Consider the following 22,081-nt stretch of genomic DNA (forward strand, 5'->3'; position numbering starts at 1 on the left):
AGTCAACTATCTAGTGGACATCCAAGTTTAGCTAAACATGGGCATCTTTTAAAATATATATATCCTATATAATAAAGAGCAAATGGTCGTCATGCCCTCACACCATAACACCTCAGACAGTCAACACTGGTAAGAGAGGAATGGGGACTAGCCAGGCACAAATGAGCTCGCGAGAAAAGAATGGGGACCAGCCAGGCACAAATGAGCTCGAGAGAGAGAGAGAGAGGAATGGGGACCAGCTAGGCTGCAGCCCAGGAGAGGAACAAGCCGCCCGCCCTGCAGTCCTGGGCGCCAGCAGCTGCACCTGCGCCTGCGGCCTGGGAGAGGGACAAGCCGCCCGTCCCACAGTCGTGGGTGCTGGTACCAGCACCTGCACCTGCGGCCCGGGAGAGGGATAAGCCATCCACCCTGCGGTCATGGGCGCCAGCGCCTGCAGCTGCGGCCCAGGCGAAGCTCCCCGCCAACAGTCCCCTGCGGCTGTGGCCGGCCCGGGTGAAGCTTGCCTGGGTCCTATGTGACTATGGCTGGACAGAGGGAGGGAAGCCTGGGTCCCGAGTGCCTGTGACCAGCCAGAGGAGGGAATCCTGGGTCCTGGGTGTGGGGTGAGGCAGAGGCAGTTAGGGGCAATCAGGCCAGTAGGGGAGCAGTTAGGGGCCATCAGGCAGGAAGGCAGGCAGGTGAGCAGTTAGGGGCCAGTGGTCCCGGATTGCGAGAGGCAGTTGGACATCCCCCGAGGGGTCCTGGATTGGAGAGGGTGCAGGCCGGGCTGAGGGATTCTCCCCCGCCCCCTCTGTGCACGAATTAGTGCACCAGGCCTCTAGTATATATTAGTGTGTGTGTGTGTGTGTGTGTGTGTGTAGTTTTGTGCACTGGGCCTCTAGAGTGTGTGTGTGTGTGTGTGTGTGTGTATACACACACACACACACACACACACACACACACTAGAGGCCTGGTGCATGAAAGTTCATGCACTGAAGGGGGGTCCCTCAGCCCAGCCTGCCCCCTCTCACAGTCCAGGAGCCCTCAGGGGTGGGAGGCGACCCAGCGATCAGGGGAAGGCAACGCCCCATCACACCTCTGCTGCTGCCATTGCTGGCAGCGCAAGCCTTGGCCGGCCCTGGTTACCTGAGCCTCGGGCGGCCCTGGGTGGCTGGGCAGCCGCCATCCGAGGCTTGCCTGCGCCTAGGGCTTGCCCTGAGCAGCTGGGGGACTGAGGGAACTGGGTGCCACCATCTTGTGGCTGCCACCATCTTTGAGGGCGTGGCAGTCAATTAGCATATTCCCTCCTTATTGGCTATGGGTGCCGCCATCTTTGAGGGAGGGGCAGTCAATTAGCATATTCCCTCCTTATTGGCTGTGGGTGCTGCCATATTTGCGATGGTGTGAGGGTCAATTAGCATATTCCCTCTTTATTAGATCGAACTAGAGGCCTGGCGCTCGCCAGCTGTGAGCCCGGCTTCTGGCTGAGTGGTGCTTCTCCTGTGGGAGTGCATTGACCACCAGAGGGCAGCTCCTGTGTTGAGCATCTGCCCCCTGGTGGTCAGTGCACATCATAGTGACCGGTCGTTCTGCCATTTGGTCAATTTGCATATTAGGGTTTTATTATATAGGATATTTCTTTACATGGATCCAAGTTCTCACCATGGCAAATTATGTCAGTTTCCACATTATGCTCTGCTGTTTCACTCCTTGTATCTGCTGGTTGTTATGCATGGACTGCTTCCCTCTTCTCCGCTTGATTAACAACTTATCCCTGGCAGTTCAGCCCGGGTGCCACTTACCTCCTTTAAGTAGCCTGCCCTGACCTGTAGGCTAGGTTAGATAGCCTCCTCTGTGCTACCCTAGCTCCTTGAGCATATCAGTTACAGTGCTTATATGTTGTCATGGAGTTGTTTCCCTGTCTCTCTTCCTGGATGTCACTACTGTATCCTGTTTATCATTGTACACTTAGGCCACCCTGTAGTGCCTTCCGTATAGTATATACTCAATAAATACATATTGTATGAATGAACGTAAGTCCTCTACAATAGGAAATTAGTGTTACGTGCCCATTACCCATGGAAAGCCACGCCAGGCGGTGCAAACTTTCTGGAAAGGGCCAGATGGTAAATATTTTTAGTTTTGTGGGCCGAGACCATGCTGTCTCTGTTGCAGTTACTCAGCTCTGCATTGTAGCACAAAAGCAGCTACGATACATACATGAATGAACGTGGTCAGATTTGGTCTAAAGCAGCCAAGTCAGGCCATAGTTTGCCAAGACACAGGAACAAAAGGAACTGGTTTTAGTACCTTAATTCCAAGACTGAAAAGGTGTAGGGACCGATCTAGCCACTTTGGAATATCTTACTACTTATGTGATTATGACCATAACAGTCTTCCTCCGGTCCTTCAGCTACCTGTGGCTTTCAGGGATACCTGTTAGTGCTTTGTGGCCTTTATGCTTGTTTTATTTTGTTTTTCATCTATTCCTGGGCTGGTCTTGCCATTCTATCCTGAATTTCTTTTGCTCACTCTTCTTGGATACCGAAACCTTCTCTGACTAGAGACAAAGAGAATATTCACCCTTGGCATCAACTCCTACTAAAATGCATTTCCAATCTCAATGACATAATTTTATTTTTCAAGAGTCTATTCCCTTATCTTAAATTCTGTGTCAGTTTGTACCATCCAAATATAGTGGAACCTCGGTTCTCGAACTTAATTCGTTCCAGAAGGCTGTTCGAGAAGTGATTTGTTCGAAAACTGAATCATTTTCTCCCATTATAAATAGAATTAATCCGTTCCAGACCCCCAAATGATTCCTTGTTGTAACCTTTCTTACATACAGTGCATGTCTAATGTACTGTTTAAGGTGTAAATAAACACGTCTTTTCTTAAGTTTATCGAACCGCCCCTACTAGCCTTAAAGGAGTCACTTTCAGCGTTTGGTCCAGGGATGTCCTTCGGGTCAGCATGCGGCATCTGTGCTTGTCCACGTATCGCTGCCTCCGAAGTGCTGTCACTGCCTAACTACTTTTCCTTTATCCAAATCAACAGACTTTCTACCTCTTCCATTGCCTGTGACCAGTGTCTTTCACATCCTTAGCAACACTGGCACTCTTGATGGCCGCTTTATGTTTTAAAAATTTGCTAATTTTTGATTTCTCTAGCAACAAAAGCATTCTTTCCTTTATTGTCTGAGAGGTATCAGCTTGAAAGGATTGTCAGTGGAAGTTTGGTTTGACAACAGAGACCTTTTCTCTGAACAACTGGTCAAGAACCGAATTGTTGGAAATGGGAGAGGTTTGAGAAACGAGGTTTGATTGTAGATATTAAACTTCATAAGAATTCAGGGACCTTATTTTTTTAGTTAGTGTTGGCATGGCATATCTTTTCCATTCTTTTATGTTTTAGCCTTTCTGTGTCTTAATATTTAAAGTGTGTATTATTAGGAACCTATAGTTTTGATAATCCAGTTTGATAATCTTTTTAATTGGAGTATTTAGTCCAGTTACCTTTATTGTAATGATTGATATACATGGGTTATTGCTGCCATCTTTTTGCTTTATATTTGACCCACTTTGCTTTATGTTCTTCTCTCTTTTCTTGCCTCCTTTTGGATTCATTGACTGTGTTTTATTATTCCACTTTGATCCTCCATTAATTAGTTATAGCCTTCTTTTACTTTCCTTTTAGTAGTTATCCTACGTATTATAATATACTAGAGGCCCGGTGCACGAAAATTCGTGCACGGGGTTGGGGGGGTGCCCTCAGCCCGGCCTGCACCCTCTCACAATCCGGGACCCCTCGGGTAGGGTCCCTAGGCCTGGCCTGAGATCAGGGCCTATTGGGGCTTTCCTTCCCCGGGCTGCAGGCAGCTGGCCCCACCCCCGCCGCTGCCACTGCTTGCCACCTGTGCAGCGCTGCCCCCCCCCTTCCCCTGCCACCAGTGGCCTCCTTCTGCAGGCGACAGGCTGGGGTGCAATGGCTTGGCTGGCCTGGGCCTCCCTCTTTCTTTTCTGGGGGGCGGGGCCAGCCTGGTGAGGGGCCGTCTGCCTACCTGATCACCCCTAATCGCTGGCTTGTCTACCTGATCTCCCCTAACCACTTGCCTGCCTATCTGATCACCCCTAAACACTGGTCTACCTACCTGATCAACCCTAACCGCTGGTCTGCCTACCTGATCACCCCTAACCACTCTGCCTGCCTGCCTGATTGCCACTTACGCTTGCTTGGGGCTGGGGCCAGCCCAGCAAGGGGCCATTTGCCTATCTGATCACCCCTAACCGCTAGTCTGCCTACCTGATCACCCCTAACCACTGGTCTGCCTGCCTGATTGCTCCTATTTGCTTGCTTGGGGGTGGGGCCAGCCCAGTGAGGGGCCATCTGCCTATCTGATCTCCTCTAACTGCTAGCCTGCCTACCTGATCGCCCTTAACCACTTACCTGCCTACCTGATCACCCCTAACTGCTGGGCTGCCTACTTGATCACCCCTAACCCCTCTGCCTGCCTGCCTGATTGCCCCTTACTGCTTGCTTGGGGGTGGGGCCAGCACTGACTTCTGGTTGGTCAGCTTCCGGTCGTTACTGGTCGTTAAGACCCAGGGTTGTTTTTTTTAATTTCTTTATTGATTGTGGTATTACATATGTGTCCTTATATATTAGGATATTTTTGATTTATTAGTCTAATACAAATGGATTTTTTTTTTTACTATTTCTCTGCTAATACTAGAACCTAAGAACACTTTAATTTCATCTCACCCTCTCACCTTTTGGATTAGTGCTGTCATGCATTTTAATTCTATGGATATTTTACACACCGCATGACATTATTATTACTGTTTTGTACAATTAGTATTTATTTACATTTACACACATATTTTACCCCTTATAGTGTTCTTTATTCTTTCCTTCATAGCTGGGATTTTCTTTCTTTCTTTTTTTTTTTAATTTTTGAGGCCTCTATTCCACACCAGATCTTTGGAATGAGCTCAAGGCATGGGGCCCTTGCCTCTGTGTTTTTTTGTGTTTTTTTTTTTTTTAATATATTTTATTGATTTTTTACAGAGAGGAAGAGAGAGGGATAGAGAGTCAGAAACATCAATGAGAGAGAAACATCGATCAGCCGCCTCCTGCACACCCCCCACCGGGGACGTGCCCGCAACCAAGTTACATGCCCTTGACCGGAATCGAACCTGGGACCCCTGAGTCCGCAGGCCGACGCTCTATCCACTGAGCCAAACCGGTTTCGGCTGGGATTTTCTTTCTTCCTGAAGAACTCTCTTTAGTATTTCTGTGCTGATAATGAATTCTCTCAGCTTTTTGCATATGTAAAATATCTGTATTTTGCCTTTAATTCTGAAGGTTCTATTCTTTGAATATAGAATTATTGGTTGGCAGATCTCTTTGCACACTAACATGTTACCTCATTCTTTTTAGGCTTTGATTGTTTCTGTTGAAAAGTCAGCTCCTTTTTCTTTTTTAAAAATTAAATTTATTGCCCTAACCGGTTTGGCTCAGTGGCTAGAGTGTTGGCCTGCAGACTCAAGGGTCCCAGGTTCGATTCCTGTCAAGGGCATGTATTTTGGTTGCAGGCACATCCCCAGTAGGGAGTGTGCAGGAGGCAGCTGATGGATGTTTCTCTCTCATCGATGTTTTTAACTCTCTATTCCTCTCCCTTCCTCTCTGTAAAAAATCAATAAAATATATTAAAAAATTAAATTTATTTGGGTGACATTGGTTAATACAATTATATATGTTTTAAGAGTATATTTCTATGGTACATCATCTATATATTGCATTGTGTACCCACCACCCCCAAAGTCAAGTTTCCTTTCATCACTATACTTTTGACCCCCTTTACTGTTTACTACCCCTCACCCCCCTTCCCTCTAGTAACCACCAAACTATTGTCGGTTTCTGAGTTTCTTTTTTTTTTTTGGTTTTCTGAGTTTTTTGTTTGTTTCTGTTGTTTGTTCATTTGTTGCTTTTAGTTTTATATCCCACATGAGTGAAATCATATGGTTCTTGACTTTTTCTGACTTATTTCACTTAGCATGATATTCTCAAGATCCATCCATGTTGTTGTAAATGGCAGTATTTCATCTTTTCTTATGGCTGAGTAGTATTCCATTGTATATATGTACCTGTACCATATTTTTATCCAGTCATCTATTTAGGGACACTTTGGTTGTTTTCATGTCTTGGCCACCATGAATAATGCTGTAATGAACATAGGGGTGTATATATCTTTGCAAATACATGTTTTCAATTCTTTGTGTAGATACCCAGGAAAGGGATTACTGGGGCATATGGTAACTCTATTCTTAATTTTTTGAGGAACATCCGTACTGTTTTCTTTTCTTTTAAAAAAAGTGTTTTTATTTATTTCAGAGAGAGGAAGGGAGAGGGAGAATGAGATGGAAACATCAATGACGAGAGAGACTCATTGATTGGCTGCCTCCTGCATGCCCCCTATTGGGGGTTGAGCCTGCAACCCGGGCATGTGCCCTGACCAGGAATTGAACTGTGACCTCCTGGTTCATAGCTCGATGTCAACCACTGAGCCACACCTGCCAGGCCATGCTGTTTTCCATAGTGGCTGTACCAGTTTACATTCCCACCAGCAGTGAATGTGGGTTCCTTTTTCTCTACATCCTCTCCTACACTTGTTATTACTTATCTTGTTGATAGTAGCCATTCTAACAGGTGTGAGGTGGTACAATGGAGGAAAAGAAGTCTCTTCAATAAATGGTTCTGGGAAGCCTGGCCTGTGTTTCTAAGTGGTTAGAGCAAGGGCCCCATGCACCAAAGGATTGCAGGTTCAATCCCCAGTCCCCATGGGGGTGCATGTGGGAGGCAACCCATCAATGTGTCTCTCCCACATTGATGTTTCTTTCTCTCTCTCTCTCTCTCTCTCTCCCCCTTCCACTTGCTCTAAGAATCAATGGGAAAAATATCCTCAGGGGGGGAGGTTTAACAAAAATAAAAAATAAAAAAATAAATGGTGTTGGGAAAATTGGAAAGCTACATGCAAAAGAATGAAACTAGACTACTGTTTGTCCCCATATACAAAAATAAACTCAAAATGGATCAAAGACCTAAACATAAGACCTGAAATAATAAATTACACAGAAAGAAAACATAGGTACTAAACTTATGAACTTTGGTCTTAGAAAAGATTTTATGAATTCGACCCCAAAGGCAAAGAAAGTAAAAGCAAAAATAAATGAATGGGACTGTATCAAACACAAAAGCTTCTGCGCAACGAAAGAAACCACCAAAAAAACAAAAAGGCAACAACTGAATAGGAGACGATATTTGCAAACAACAGCTCCCACAAGGTGTTCATATCCAAAAACTAGAAAGAACTCATCCAACTTAACACCAAAATAGTTATCCAATTAAAAAATTGGTGGAGGACCTGAACAGACACTTCTCACAAGAAGACATACAAACGGCCAACAGCTATATGAAGAGGTGCTTGACTTCACTAGCTATCAGGGAAATGCAAATCAAAAATTCAATGAAAAGTCTTGTTGCTTCTTGGAAGGTCAAGTGTCTTTCTGTCTCTGCTTTTGATTTTCTATATTGTGTACTCTGTGCCTGCCAGATACTGTATGCTCACTGGGGTAAAAACAACTAAAACATGTTCCCTGCTCTTAGGATCTTACATTCTAGTAGAGGAGGAAATTATGTCAAAAAAGAGAACACAACATGATATAAACTCTTATCAAAGACTAGTAGCCCGTTTGCATGAAGATTCGTGCAATAGACCTTCATTCACCTGGCTGCCTGCACCAGTTTTCTGCCGGCACCAGGGACCCAGGCCTTGGCTGTGGCCACCCCCTTCTGCCTTTTTCAGGGTCGGGGCTTGGCCCCGGGCGGTGGCCTTGGGCTTGGCGGCACCCAACATCCTTGCTAAGGATCGCAGGAGCCGACCCCCAGTGGTTTCCTGCGATCCGTGCAGGCTGCCCACTGGTGCCCAAGGCCGGAAAGCCTCCGCCCCAGGCTTTCCTGGCCTTGGGCTCGCCGCACCCAGCGTCCCTGCTACCGATCACAGGAGCCGACCCCCAGTGGTTTCCTGCGATCGGTGCAGGCTCCCCGCTGGTGCCCAAGGCCCGGGAAGCCTCGGCCCCTGGGACCCCCGGGAACGGCAGGAGGGGCCGGGCCACGCCCCCGCAGGTGGCCGATCGACCCCCGGAACCCCCGGGAGGGGCCGGGCCACGCCCCCCCAGGTGGCCGATCGACCCCCGGACCCCCTGGTGGCCGATCGCCTCCGGGACCCCCGGGAGGGGCGGGAGGGGCCGGCCACGCCCCCCCCGGGTGGCCGATCGCCCCCGGGACCCCCGGGAGGGGCGGGAGGGGCAGGTTCACGCCCTCCCAGGTGGACGATCAACCCCGGGACCCCGGGGAGGGGCGGGAGGGGCCCGGACACGCCCCCCTAGGTGGCCGATCGCCCCAGGCACCCCGGGGAGCGGCGGCATGGGCCTGGCCACGCCCCCCCGGGGTGCCGATGGGCCCGGCCACGCCCCCCAGGGTGCCGATGGCCCCAGGCACCCCCGGGAGCGGCGGCATGGGTCCGGCCACGCCCCCCTAGGGTGCCGATGGGCCCGGCCACGCCCCCCCTGGGTGCCGATAGCCCCAGGCACCCCGGGGAGCGGCGGCATGGGTCCGGCCACGCCCCCCGGGGTGCCGATGGGCCCGGCCACGCCCCCCCGGGGTGCCGATCGCCCCAGGCACCCCCGGGAGCGGCGGCATGGGCCCGGCCACTGGGCACCGCCATCTTGAACTTCTCAACGGCGGATATGCCACCCAGAGTCCCGCCCCCAGCCTCCTGCCGGCCCAATCGTGGGCATAGCGGAGGTGCGGTCAATTTGCATGTTTCTCTATTATAAGGTAAGATGTGTATTTGCATTATTAAAAAACGTATGATGGGAGAATGATCAGTTCTTTATAGGATGAGCTTTTAAAGGCTCATCAGTGGGAATTTAAAGGCTCTGAGAGAGTTCACCAGGCATGAAAGGGGACCACATTTCAAGCTCAATAGCCACATTGCATAATGGCTGCTGTACTGCACTGTGTAGGTCTGTAGCTTACTCAAAAATCTCCTCTTAGATTTTACCCATGTCCCTGCAACATCTGGCAAGGCCACACCCATCTTTCCCCTGAAACTTTTGAACCATTTCATTGTTCTGGTTTTGACTCCTCTGTCATTCTTCCTGGCTCCTCTTATTGTACTCCCTCCAAAATGTGGGAACCCCCCTTGATTTAGGCCTGGACCTCTGGGCTGTCTCTTCACACTATTCCTTGCTTTTATTTGCATCCTCTCATCCCAGATCAACTTGCTCATCTTCCTTCCTTCCGTCCTGATCCTTGCTAAACTTAAATCTGCCTCCTGTTTCACCATTTCAGCCTTAAAACGTCAGAGTCATCCTTGACACTTTCCTGTCTTCTATCACCCGTGGTCCATAAGCTACCAAATCTTGTGGATTCTTCCTTCTTAATGAATCTCCAATCTCTTTCTTCCATCTCTGCCATCCAGTTAGTCCAGTACGTTATCATCACTTCATGTCCAGGCAATCTGAAATATTTTCCTTATCCAGTTCATCCTGCAGGTCATGGGTTGGCATTTGAGGTCCTGCACATCTTTACTTTAATCTTCTTTCTCAGCCTTACTATCTGCCATTTCATCTCAAGTTTTCTCTTCAAATCAGTTGGCCAACTTGTCTCCCAAACATATCACCCACATCCATTTGGCATCTTCAGAAATTCCATCTACACACACACACACATACACACACACACACGCACGCACGCACGTACGCATGCACACACAAACACATGCGTACACACACACGCACGCACACAGCAGTCAGGAAATACGAACGCTTGTATGCCTTTTCTATGAAGATTTTTTTTCTAATATAAGTGACTTCTTTCCTCTGAGCTTCTGTTGCATTAATTTACTAATGTAGTAAATTAACGTGATGCTGCTCAACCAGACTGTTAGCATTTGAAACAGCTGAATTTTGAGCGCTCTGAAAACTGTATTCTTTTGTGTGGCAGTGTCTCACACATAGTTGTGAATCAAATGATTGTAAGTTGATCATTCAAAAAGCCCTTCCTTGATCTAAATATCAGCTGTAGTATTTTGTTTTGTTTTGAAATATATATGGTGAGGTTAGATGTCTTTTATTTGAAACATCCCATTATCCGTGGGGAGAATGTCAGCTTTCTAAAATGGAATCTTTAACCTGATACCGTAATACAATGCAATTCTATAATTGCAGGGAGAGGTATTCGAGAGAGACAGAAGTAAACATTTTTGTGGGTTTTTCCTTAGGTCGACACCGTCAGAATTGTTCACATTCATTCTGTCATCATCTTGCGACGTTCTGATAAGAGGAAGGACCGAGTGGAAATTTCGCCAGAGCAGCTATCGGCGGCCTCAACAGAGGCGGAGATATCCTTAGTGGTCGATGAGCAGTTTTTATGTGCTCTGGGGCCTCTAAGCCAGGTCCCTCTGTTTGCTCCCTTAGCCTGCTTTAGGAGGAGGTTTCACAAGTTTTCTTCCTGGTGACTCCCAGTTTTCATATTTGCCCCTTAGATCCAGTTTCTTGGTTAATCAGAATTTTTAAAAAATTAAAAAAATATATTTTTTACTGATTTCAGAGAGGAAGGGAGAGCGAGAGCGAGATAGAAACATCAATGATGAGAGAGAGTCCTTTATCGGATGCCTCCTACACGCCCCACATGGGATGGAGCCTGCACCCCACCATGTGCCCTGACCAGGAATCGAACCTCCTTGTTCATAGATCGATGCTCAACCACTGAACCACACCGGCCAGGCGGTTCATTTTTGTCCACTTCTCCTTTGGAATGGCTTTTATTGAAGAATTAGAAATTTCTAACATTCCTTCTCTTCAATGCCCAGAAATCCCAAGGTCAAATCCTATGACAATGAACTCTATGAGGAGTCCCTTCGTCCTCCTCCCCCGCCACCCCTCTTCAATCCCTTATGCCCCCCTTCCCCAGTTTTCCTCGTATCATTGAATTTCTAGGCTTTTTACTGTGGTCAAATGGGACATTTGCTTCCTATGATCTCGACTCCATACTTCATTCACCTCGTCTCCTCACGCACTTGTGCTGATCAGTGGTCTGTGGAATACTCCAGGGGGACCCTCTGTGGACCCGCAGTTTTTCCCTCTCCTGCTCTCTTCCCAGTCCTCCACCCTGCCAACTCTAGCTGCTGGACTGTCCGATCCATCTCCCAAACCCAGGGAGCCGGGTTCCCTTTCCTGCTCTGCGGCCTGGACATTCTCTCAAGGGCCCACCTTGTTTGTTTCCCATTTACTGGCCTTCCTGTTTCATACAATCGTTTGTTCGCTGGTCTCAGGCAGGAGATAAGTCCAGTCCCCGTTACTCCATTTGGGCCAGCAGCAGCAAGCCCATTCGTTGGTATTTAAGCAAACAAACACCAACTCTGCCAAAAGAAAATTCCCAGCAAAGGTATGCGTTCTTGTGATTATGTATTGTAACTTCCAACTAACACTAGTCCATCCTCCAAATGGGAGAGGGATGGCTGGACGCATTGTTGCGTGTTAATGTGCTGACAGGACAGTGAGTGTCTATCAAGCCCTTCCTCGGAGCCAGACAAGATGCTACTTGCTTGGATTACCTCATTGACTCTTCGCTGTGTGAACTGAACTCCCCCAATCTGCAGCTGAAGAAAGGGGCTTTGCAGCAGTTAAGTCATTTTTCTTGGCAACTGAAAAGAAAAGATTACTTAAAAAGTATTCTTTCTTAGACCCAGTCGTATAAAAAAGGGTTATTGTGTTTTAATGTAAGTTGCAGGGAAGTGAGGCAGCATTTTACACTTGCGCAGCAATGGTCTTAGGAAGCAGCATCTGAAGGGGAGAGCTTATCTCTGAGTTGAGTTCTTTTTTAAAAAATATATTTTATTGATTTTTTTTACAGAGAGGAAGGGAGAGGGATAGAGAGTTGGAAACATCAATGAGAGAGAAACATGGATCAGCTGCCTCCTGCACACCCCCCACTGAGGATGTGCCTGCAACCAAGGTACATGCCCTTGACTGGACTCGAACCTGGGACCCTTGAGTCCGCAGGCTGACGCTCTATCCACTGAGCCAAACCAGCCAGGGCTCTAAGTTGAGTTCTTATCTCAAGTTAGAGCCTCAGAGTTCTGGGAAATTTTTATTTCCAGAAAAAAGGAGGAAAAGATTCCTTTGGGGGCTATTTCTAGACAAGTGGGGAGACTGAACTAGGTTCATTTGATCTCTGCACACGTGACAGGCACCTCACACAGACACCAGAGGTGTTACGGGACAGCCTCCTGAGTCAGAGGGAGAGGGCTGTCCCCAACCTCAAGTCTTGTCTTCTCATAGAAATGAATTTGAATGAGAAAATTGCAGATGCTTGCATTGTGATAAAGCCAATTTATTGAAGCAATTAAAGCAAGCGAATTTATTAAAGAAGCAAGGCAAGCAAATCTGTTTCATTTCAACCAGCTGGGAGCACAGATGGGCTTTTCCGGCTAACCCGGAAAAGTGAGTACCTGGCACGGGTTCTAGGCGTTGTACGCCCTCCTGTCTATAGGTTTCAAAGATTCTCTTGTTGAATATCTTGGTAGAGATTCATTCTCAAGGTCCCTTTTAACTTTGTTGTGACCTTCCCAGAATTCATGAGAAGCACCGGGCAATTTTATCTTGCAAGCCTTGAGACTCCTGGCGTCTCTGCTTAGGGAGTAAAACCGCCCTTTCTTTCCTTTCCCCTTCCCCCCTCCTTTCCTGCATTCCTTCGTTAGGGAGGCTTTTAACCATTTGCTCTCAAGTGTCCTTGGCTGGGGAAGATAATGGCTTGTTATTTGCAGGCCAGCTGAAAATTGCCCACGCGCTTTGGCCTTGTTTGAACTTTCCTGTCTCAGTTTCCCTATTCCTCCTGCCCTGGAATTTTCCTAGCTTCTTACTATCCTGTAACAAAACCACCCTGGTTGCTGTTGTTGACATTGGTAGCCTGCCAGAGAGAAAGCAAATGAATTTTTTTAAATCTTGTATTTTTCAAAAATGGGATTAGGATGGAGCGAGAGAGAGAGGTCAGAAGAGTACTCCAGTTAATAATGTAAGTGACTTCCAAAGATTTAGAAAAGTTTTTCAGACATCACAGTGATAAGTATTTCAGTGATCAAATATTAGCTAAGGAGAATGTAACTATATACAATAATGGCAATCGAGTGGATTTCACTTTAAAAAAAAAAAGAGAGACTCCTTTGTTTTTAAATAGGAAGTCTGGGAAATTCTGGGTATCGACCTTACTTCATTCTTTTATTGACATTCAATTGTAAACAGTTTGTTTTAAACCTCAGGATACTTTCTGAGTCCTTGTCGGCATCACTGCTTTTTATTCCCACAAGTTGAAAATACCTTGACAGACACACAGGTTGGCTGAACTAACAGGTCGTCCCATGAGAGTGGTGGGCTGGTATCACTCCCATCCTCATATAACTGTTTGGCCTTCACATGTTGGTAAGTAGGGGGTGCAGTGTTTACTGTTCTTAGACATGAATATGATTTTCCTTTTCCATTACGTGGGCTATGGTTGCTTTAAAGCAGTGGTCGGCAAACTGCGGCTCGCGAGCCACATGCGGCTTGCGAGCCGTGGTTTGCCGCTCTGTGGACTAATGAGTTTGCCGACCACTGCTTTAAAGCACAAGTTAACTATCCTTAAACAGGTGTCCTAATTTTTATTGTGCTACTAGAGGCCCAGTGCACGAAATTTGTGCACAGGGGGCGGGGGGAGGGTCCCTCAACCCGGCCTGCAATGATGCCAGTGTCCCACGCCCCAGAGGCCTGCCCGGCTGCCCTCCCTCTGCGGGCCGGGGTGTGCGGGACGCTGGGGCTGGTCACCAGCATCCAGCGCCCTGGCTGCTATGGGTGCCTTCATCTTTGTGATGGAGTGACGGTTAATTTGCATATTACCCTTTTATTAGATATGTTTTAAAAGTAATGGTTTACATCATATTGATTATTTTTAATAGAGATAAAATTTCAGCACTCCATTTTGAATGAGCAGCACTGTAGTCAGACAACCAAGTCAAAGTGTCAGGTAGACAATTGGATATATGATTCTGGAGTTTGGGGTAGAAGTCTGGGACTAGAGTTTATTGGGTGTGAGTTGGGAGTGGTTAGTGTAGAGATGAGGTAGGAAGCCGTGGAACAGGATGAAATCCCCCAAGGAGTGAGTATAGCCCTTGGTATGCCACTATGTCAGGAGGGGGACGATGGGAAGGATCCAACAAGAGACTGGCAAAGATCAGCCATGAAGGTAAGCGGACATAGGGGAAGAGTGGGAGTGGGAGGCCAAGTGAAGACAGCTTTTTTTTTTAATATACTTTATTGATTTTTTTACAGAGAGGAAGGGAGATGGATAGAGAGTTAGAAAGCTCAATGAGAGAGAAACATCCATCAGCTGCCTCCTGCACATCCCCCCCTGGGGATGTGCCCACAACCAAGGTACGTGCCCTTGACTGGAATCGAACCTGGGACCCTTCAGTCCGCAGGCCGACGCTCTATCCACTGAGCCAAACCGGTTAGGGCATGAAGACAGTTTAAGGAGGGAACAGTCGGGTAAATTGAGGGCCAAGAATAGATCGTTGGTGATCTTGATAAAAGCACTGTGGGTGGGATGGTATGGACCAGGGGTCCTCAAACTTTTTAAACAAGGGGCCAGTTCACTGTCCCTCAGACTGTTGGAGGGCCGAACTATAGTTTTAAAAAAACTATGAACAAATTCCTATGCACACTGCACCTATCTTATTTTGAAGTAAAAAAACAAAACGGCAAAAACACCCACATGTGGCCCATGGGCCATAGTTTGAGGACGCCACAGTAATCTTTTTCAGACTCAGATAGCAGTTCTTAAACAGTGGTTGTGGATGAAATGGAATGGAAAGAATGCTTATGAAGTACCTTTGATGTGCTAGGCATTGTACTGAAAAATCTTGCAATTTTAAAATTACAAAGCCCTGTGAACGTAGGGATGATGTTTATTCTTATGTAACAGATGAGGAAATAGGCTTAGAGGTATTAACAGTTTTACCAAGGTCATAGAGAAGTACAGAGATTGTTTATACAATGCTACTTATTTTCTACAACAGTTTCAGCAACAGTTACTAGGTAGTGTTTGGTCTCACTATTAGGAAGACAGTGGGGAGAAGTCCCAATCCAGATAAAAAAAATAAGTGTAAAGAATGTTTAAGAACATATTGCTGCCCGGTGGTATGGCTCAGTGGTTGAATGTTGACCTATGAACCAGGAGGTCATGGTCTGATTCCTGGTCAGGGCACATGCCCAGGTTGTGGGCCCAATCCCGTGTGGGGCATGCAGGAGGTAGCCGATAAGTGATTCTCTCTCATCATTGATCGTATCTATCTCTCCCTCCCTCTTCCTTTCTGAAATCAGTAACAATATTTGTTTAAATAAAAGAACATATTGCCAAATGAAGTGGGTATAAGTCACTGGACCAAACCACGCACTGCAGTGTTTTGTTATAATACCCGATCTTTTGTATCCTTCATATAAACCATGGTCTGAAGACGTCAGATCTTTAGATTTTGCCTCTGTTCAGTCTTTGGTAATCTTTTAACTAATCCTTACAAATGTTATTTGATGCCTGTTTATGATTTCCTTTTCAAAAATTGCATAAGCATGTAGTGAGATTTTGTTTCTACTCTTTGGAAGGTTGAATTCAATTCTATTGCAATCACTTCTATACAGTGGTTTCCTGTATAAGAATTTCCTCTGTAATAGGTCTATGCTTCTGTTTTTTAGTATCAAGTCTAATATATTCACTTCCCCGGAAGCTGTCCATCAAAAAGTTTATTCTAGGAAATCTTTTTAAAAATATTTTTTTATTGATTTCAGAGAGGAAGGGAGAGGGAGAGAGAGACAGAAACATCAATGATGAGAGATAATCATTGATTGGCTGCCTCCTGCACGTCCCCAATTGGGGATTGAGCCTGCGACCTGGGCATGTGCCCTGACTGGGAATCAAATTGTGACCTCCTGGTTCATAGGTCAACATTCAACCACTGAATCATGGCGGCTGGGCTCTCGGAAATCTTGTCTCCTTCCAGTGCCCTCTTTTCTCTTTGATTCTCCTAGAAGCAATTATCAAGTTTTGGGGCTAATTTAAGTTTTCCGTTTTTCTTTTTCTATGCTACATTTCATAGGAGGGCTAGTCTTGGGGTGGGCAGCCTAGAGTTATTAATACGTTTTCTAATTTAATTGCAGATATCCCATAGTATTTTTCTAACCTAGTGAAATATTTATACTTTGACAGCCATATTGTACTGAAGATATATTCCTTTTCTGCCTATAGAATCTGAATCTTGGGAGGATTGTATATCACTTTTAAATCTTTATGGCTATGAGATACAGTTTATTGACGGCAGATTTTTATTTTTATTTTCAGATGTTCGCACACAAGCCATGTATCAGATGATGGATCAAGGCTTTGTAGGACTTATTTTTTCCTGTTTCATAGAAGATAAAAACACAAAGGTATTGTGTGTGTGTGCCTGCATATGCGCGCGCGCGTGTGCGTGTGTGTGTGTGTGTGTGTGTGTGTGTGTGTTAAACACACACACACGCAGAATAGAGAAAAATCTTTTTGCAATTTCAATAGGGTGGCCAGGGAAGGTTTCAATGAGAAGGGTCATTGAGGCAGGACCTGAAGAAAGTGAGGGAGCAAGTCTTGTGGATTTCTTGGGGGAAGAGCGTTCCAGGCAGAGGAAATAGCCAGTGCAAAGAACCTGAGGTGAGTGTGTCATGTTCAAGGAGTCAGTGTGGCTGCAGCCGAGTGAGGAAGACCGTGACCACATGTCCCAGTATGCCTCTGTCAGCCCCAGTTTTACCCCAATACCCCCATCTCCACTGCAGTCAATTTACTTCTTGGAAGTGTCCTGGTTTGGATGAGAACTCATTTGGTTATCCTACCATGAGGTCTGAAAGATAACAGGGGCCAGATCTTGTAAGGCCTTGACTTTGAGTTGAGAAGCCACTAGAGAAGTGATTTTCAATCTTTTTCATCTCATGGCACACATAAACTAACTACTAAAATTCTGTGGCACACTGAAAAATATATTTTTTTGCTGATCTGACAAATAAAATAGGCATAATTTTGATTCATTCATACCAAACAGCTATTGTGTTGGCTGTTGTCATTTTAAAAAATATATGTATATTTTTTGTCCTAGCTGGTTTGACTCAGTGGATAGAACATCGGCCTGTGGACTGAAGGGTCCTGGGTTTGATTCCAGTCAAGGACACGTGCCCGGGTTGCGGGCTCAACCCCTGGTGGGAGGCGAGCGGGAGGCATATATATCAATATATATTTATTTATTGATTTCAGAGACGAAGGGAGAGATAGATAGAAACATCAGTGATGAGAGAGAATCACTTATCGGCTGCCTCCTGCACATCCCCTACTGGGGATCAAGCCCACAACCCAGTCATGTGCCCTGACTAGGAATCGAACCATGACCTCTTGGTTCATAGGTCAACACTCAACCACTGAGCCATGCCAGCTGGGCAGCTGTTGTCATTTTTTTATTTGACATTCTAAGGGAAAAGAGGTCAGTGCCCCTGGCTAGTCAGATATTGCACATTTCAAAAATTCTTGTGGCACACCAGTTGAAAATCACTGCACTAGAGGGTGATTTTATGTTTTAATGGGAAATTTTTGGTTACGGTGCTAATAATAATTTGGATAGGGAGTAGGGTGGGACTGTGGGGAGGGGGAGGGCTATGGAATCCATGGCATCCATGAAAGAAATTTGGAAGATATTACAGTAATCTTGCAAGAAATGATGGAGGTTTGACCATAGTGGTAGGAATGGAGACAATGCGAAGTGGCCAGATTCTGCATATATTTTGATGGCTAATAATAGTAACAAGTGCTACCATTTATCACCTATTGTATGGCACATACTTATTAGGTGTTTTACATAAATATGCTCTAACCCTGACAACAAGCCAATGCGGATCCATTATTATCCATATTTTATGGATGAGCACACTGAAGCTCAGAGATGTTAAATAGCCTGATCAATGGCTGGCTAGTCTTGCCACTCTCTATTTAGAGTGCTTCTGTTTGAATTTTATGTTCATGTTAAGAGATTTTGCTATGTGTCCATTCAGACAAAAAGAAAATTACTTCTTAACATTGTTGGTATGAATTTTGCCAACAATATCAAGTGAGTCCTATCATTAGCTCATCAGTTATATTCTCAGAATCTATGTTAACAATGAATATTCTTCATAAAATCACCTTGAAAAAATATTTTTATTGATTCAGAGAGGAAGGGAGAGATAGAAACGTTAATGATGAGAGAGAATCATGGATCAGCTGTCTCCTGCACGACCCCACTGGATCGAGCCCACAACCCGGGCATGTGCCCTGACTGGAATCAAACCATGATCTGGTTCATAGGTCAACAATCAACCACTAAGCCACGTTGGCCGGGCCATAAAATCACCTTTCCACAAACATTGAAGTTCAGTATTTTGAACTTTATACTTCATTTGAAATGCTTTTGGTTTTGTCATCATAAATTTATTTGTTGTCATTGTAAAGGGCTATTGAATAAGTGTGTCGGCTTCCAACAGAGCAGTCTGAATATTCTGATTCTTAGCTTCTTGGTTCTCATGTTTGTGAGCAGTTCTCTATTATCATATGAGCAGATATTTGATTGTGGCCACTGTGTGTTTTGTTTTGTTTTTCAAATGGGAACTTTTTTATTATTTAAAGAAAAATGATTTTAAATATAATAATGTTACATGCAATAAACATTAGTATTTTAAGAAAAACGATCTTATATAATACATGCAATAAACATGATTATCTTACAAAAATGATTTTAAATATAATGTTACATACAGTAACACCAATTATTCAAGAAAAATGATCTTAAATATAATATTACATGCAATAAACATTAATATTTCAAGAAAAAAAGGATTTTAAGTATAAAAATATTACCAAAACTGTACTAATATAGTATGATATCACAAAAGTTGTAGGGAATATTAAAAATCTGCAAGTAGCAGGATTACTTCTATTATATTCTAAAATATTTTCCCCCTCTGGCTCTATTTTTGTTCATCAGTTTATGTTGTTCATTATATTCCACAAATGAGTGAGACCATGTGATATTTATCTTTCTCCGACTGACTTATTTCACTTAGCATGATGCTCTCCAGGTCCATCCATGTGATTGTGGCCACTGTGTTGAGTTAGTTATATGATACTTACAGAAGCTGATTTATGGCATATTCCATCTCTGTGATCTCTTTTAACCTTCCACTTTCAGAGTGGTCTTTGAACTTGAGGTTAGAGTCCACAACATTGCTGTACCTTTTTCAGAATTAATCCTTCTCTGTGTGACCTTTCTTTTTTCTTCTTTATTTTTTTTTGTAGACTGGCCGGGTACTCTACACTTGCTTTCAATCCATTCAGGCCCAAAAGAGCTCAGAGTAAGTATGACAGAGATGTATGTATGTATTGGTGGGCTAATTTCTAGTCTAGGAAATTGATTGTTTTGTTTCTTTTTGTTGTTGTTAATCCTCACCTGAGGATATTTTTTCCATTGATTTTTCGAGAGTGGAAGGGACGGGGAGAGACAGAAAGAGAGAAACCTCGATGTGAGAGAGGCACATTGATTGGTTGCCTCCCACATGCCTCCTGACCAGGGCTGGGGATTGAGCCTGCAACCGAGGTACATGCCGTTGACCAGAATCGAACCCGGGACCCTTCAGTCCATGGGCTCACACTCTATCCAGCAAGCCAAATACGGTTAGGGCTGTTTTGTTTCATTTTATTTCTCTCACTGGTAAGACTAAGAATTCTATAGTCTACATATTTCCACTAACATCTCTGTGAGGAGTTAGAATCTCTTTAGCATCTTAGGTATTGGGGACCTAGAAAGCTAGGGTCATAGAAGCAGTCTTTTTTTTTTTTTTTTTAATATATTTTATTGACTTTTTACAGAGAGGAAGAGAGAGGGATAGAGAGTTAGAAACATCGATGAGAGAGAAACATCGATCAGCTGCCTCTTGCACACCCCCTACCGGGGATGTGCCCGCAACCTAGGTACATGCCCTTGACCGGAATTGAACCTGGGACCCTTGAGTCTGCAGGCCGACGCTCTATCCACTGAGCTAAACCGGTTTCGGCTAGAAGCAGTCTTTTAATTGCAATTACATCCTCACAGTCCTGTCATTTCTTTTTTTAAAAAAAAATATTTTTTTATTGAATTTAGAGAGGAAGAGAGATAGAAACATCAATGATGAGATCAGCTGCCTCCTGCACACCCCCTACTGGGGATCGAGCCTGCAACCCCTACTGGGAATCAAACCAATGACGTCCTGGTTCATAGGTCTCCACTCAACCACTGTGCCATGCCGGCTAGGCCTGTCCGGCATTTCTTGCATTTATTCTGAGTTGCACTGTTACTTTTTCTTTTTCTGGTGAATTGTAAATCAAAGACCAAGTATGTGGAATACTATGGATTTATATAGACTATTGTCTTTGCTGTGCCATAAACTTAACTTTAGAATTACGGTATCTCATTCAAATATTTGCATTGGTTAGCTTCCTCATTTAAATTCAATTAAACCTAAATTAGAAAAAATCTTACCAGTAATTTAATATCTGCTATATGCCAAGCATCATGGTAGGCACTGAGGATGCAAAGATGAAAGTCAGGCTGATTATCTATAACTGGGAAACAGAAGCAAAGAATGTTTAAAATTTTTTTAATAATAATTGTTATTATTATAGCATTGTAGCATTGTTTGAAATAGCAACAAATTGGAAGAAACATATGTCTGCCAGTGGAAAAGACGGATAAAGAAAAGGTGATGTGTGTATATGTATGAATATATACCATTTTCAGCAACATGGATGGACCTGGAGAACATTATGTTAAGTGAAATAAGCCAGACACAGAAAGGCAAATCTTACATGCTCTCACTTATATGTGGAATCTAAAATAGTCAAACTCATAGAAGCAGGGAGTAGAATGGTGGTTGTTAGGGTTAGGGTAGCAGAGGAGAAAATGAGGAAGTGTTGGTAAAAGGATACAAAATTTCAGGATGAATTCTAGAGATCTAATATACAACAGGATAGCTACAGTTAAAACTACTATATTATATACTTGAAATTTGCTAATAAAGTAAATCTTAGTGTTCTCATGACAAAAAAGGTAACTATGTGAGGTGATATGTTGATTAGCTTGAGTGTGGTAATCATTTCACAGTGTATGTATATCAAAATATCAATTTGTAAACCTTAAATATATATAACTAGAGGCACGGTGCACGAAATTCATGCATGGGGGTGGGGGTTTGTCCCTCAGCACAGCCTGCACCCTCTCGCAGTCCAAGAGCCCTCGGCGGATGTCCCACTGCCATGGAGGCGCTTGCCAGGCTTGAGCCTGGCTTCTGGGCTTCTGGCTGAGCGGTGGTCCCCCTGTGGGAGTGCACTGACCACCAAGGGGCAGCTCCTGTGTTGAGTGTCTGCCCCCTGGTGGTCAGTGCACATCATAGCAACCCGTCATTTTGCTGTTCAGTCGATTTGCGTATTACCCTTTTATTATATAGGATTCCTATTTGTCAATTATACCTCAAAAAGCTTGAGACAGACAAACAAAAAACTGACTTGAATTGATTGTCTTGCAGGTATGAGAGAATTGAAATCCCAATCCATATTGTACCTCATGTGAGCATTGGAAAAGTGTGCCTTGAATCAGCAGTTGAGCTGCCCAAGATCCTGTGCCAAGAGGAGCAGGATGCATATAGGAGGATCCACAGGTAGAAAGCTTCCTCACTTCTCTTCTCCACTTCTAAGGCTCAGTCCCTCTTGTCCTCTTCTCTCCTTTCATCTTAGCAGCTTCAACCTCTGGCCCCAGTTGGGGCTCGAGTGGAAGGCAACAAATCAATGTGTCTCTCTCACATCGATGTTTCTCTCTCTCTCTCTCTCTCTCTCTCTCTCTCTCTCTCTCTCTCTCTCTCTCTCTCTTCAT

At 44.8% G+C, this 22,081-nt stretch overlaps 1 protein-coding gene across 2 annotated transcripts in view; it reads left to right on the top strand.

Moving 5' to 3' along the window:
- BRCC3 (BRCA1/BRCA2-containing complex subunit 3) overlaps positions 1–22,081 on the top strand; it is a 31,713-nt gene that overhangs the window by 3,945 nt on the left and 5,687 nt on the right. For both annotated transcript variants that reach the window (XM_079764795.1, XM_079764796.1), the window contains 5 exons: positions 10,325–10,444; positions 13,436–13,523; positions 16,471–16,559; positions 19,477–19,532; positions 21,738–21,869. In XM_079764795.1, coding sequence (XP_079620921.1) covers positions 10,325–10,444; positions 13,436–13,523; positions 16,471–16,559; positions 19,477–19,532; positions 21,738–21,869 — 485 coding nt within the window. The remainder of the gene's footprint in view (positions 1–10,324; positions 10,445–13,435; positions 13,524–16,470; positions 16,560–19,476; positions 19,533–21,737; positions 21,870–22,081) is intronic.

The sequence above is a fragment of the Cnephaeus nilssonii genome (genome assembly GCF_951640355.1).
Source record: "Cnephaeus nilssonii genome assembly, chromosome: X".
NCBI lineage: Eukaryota > Metazoa > Chordata > Mammalia > Chiroptera > Vespertilionidae > Cnephaeus > Cnephaeus nilssonii.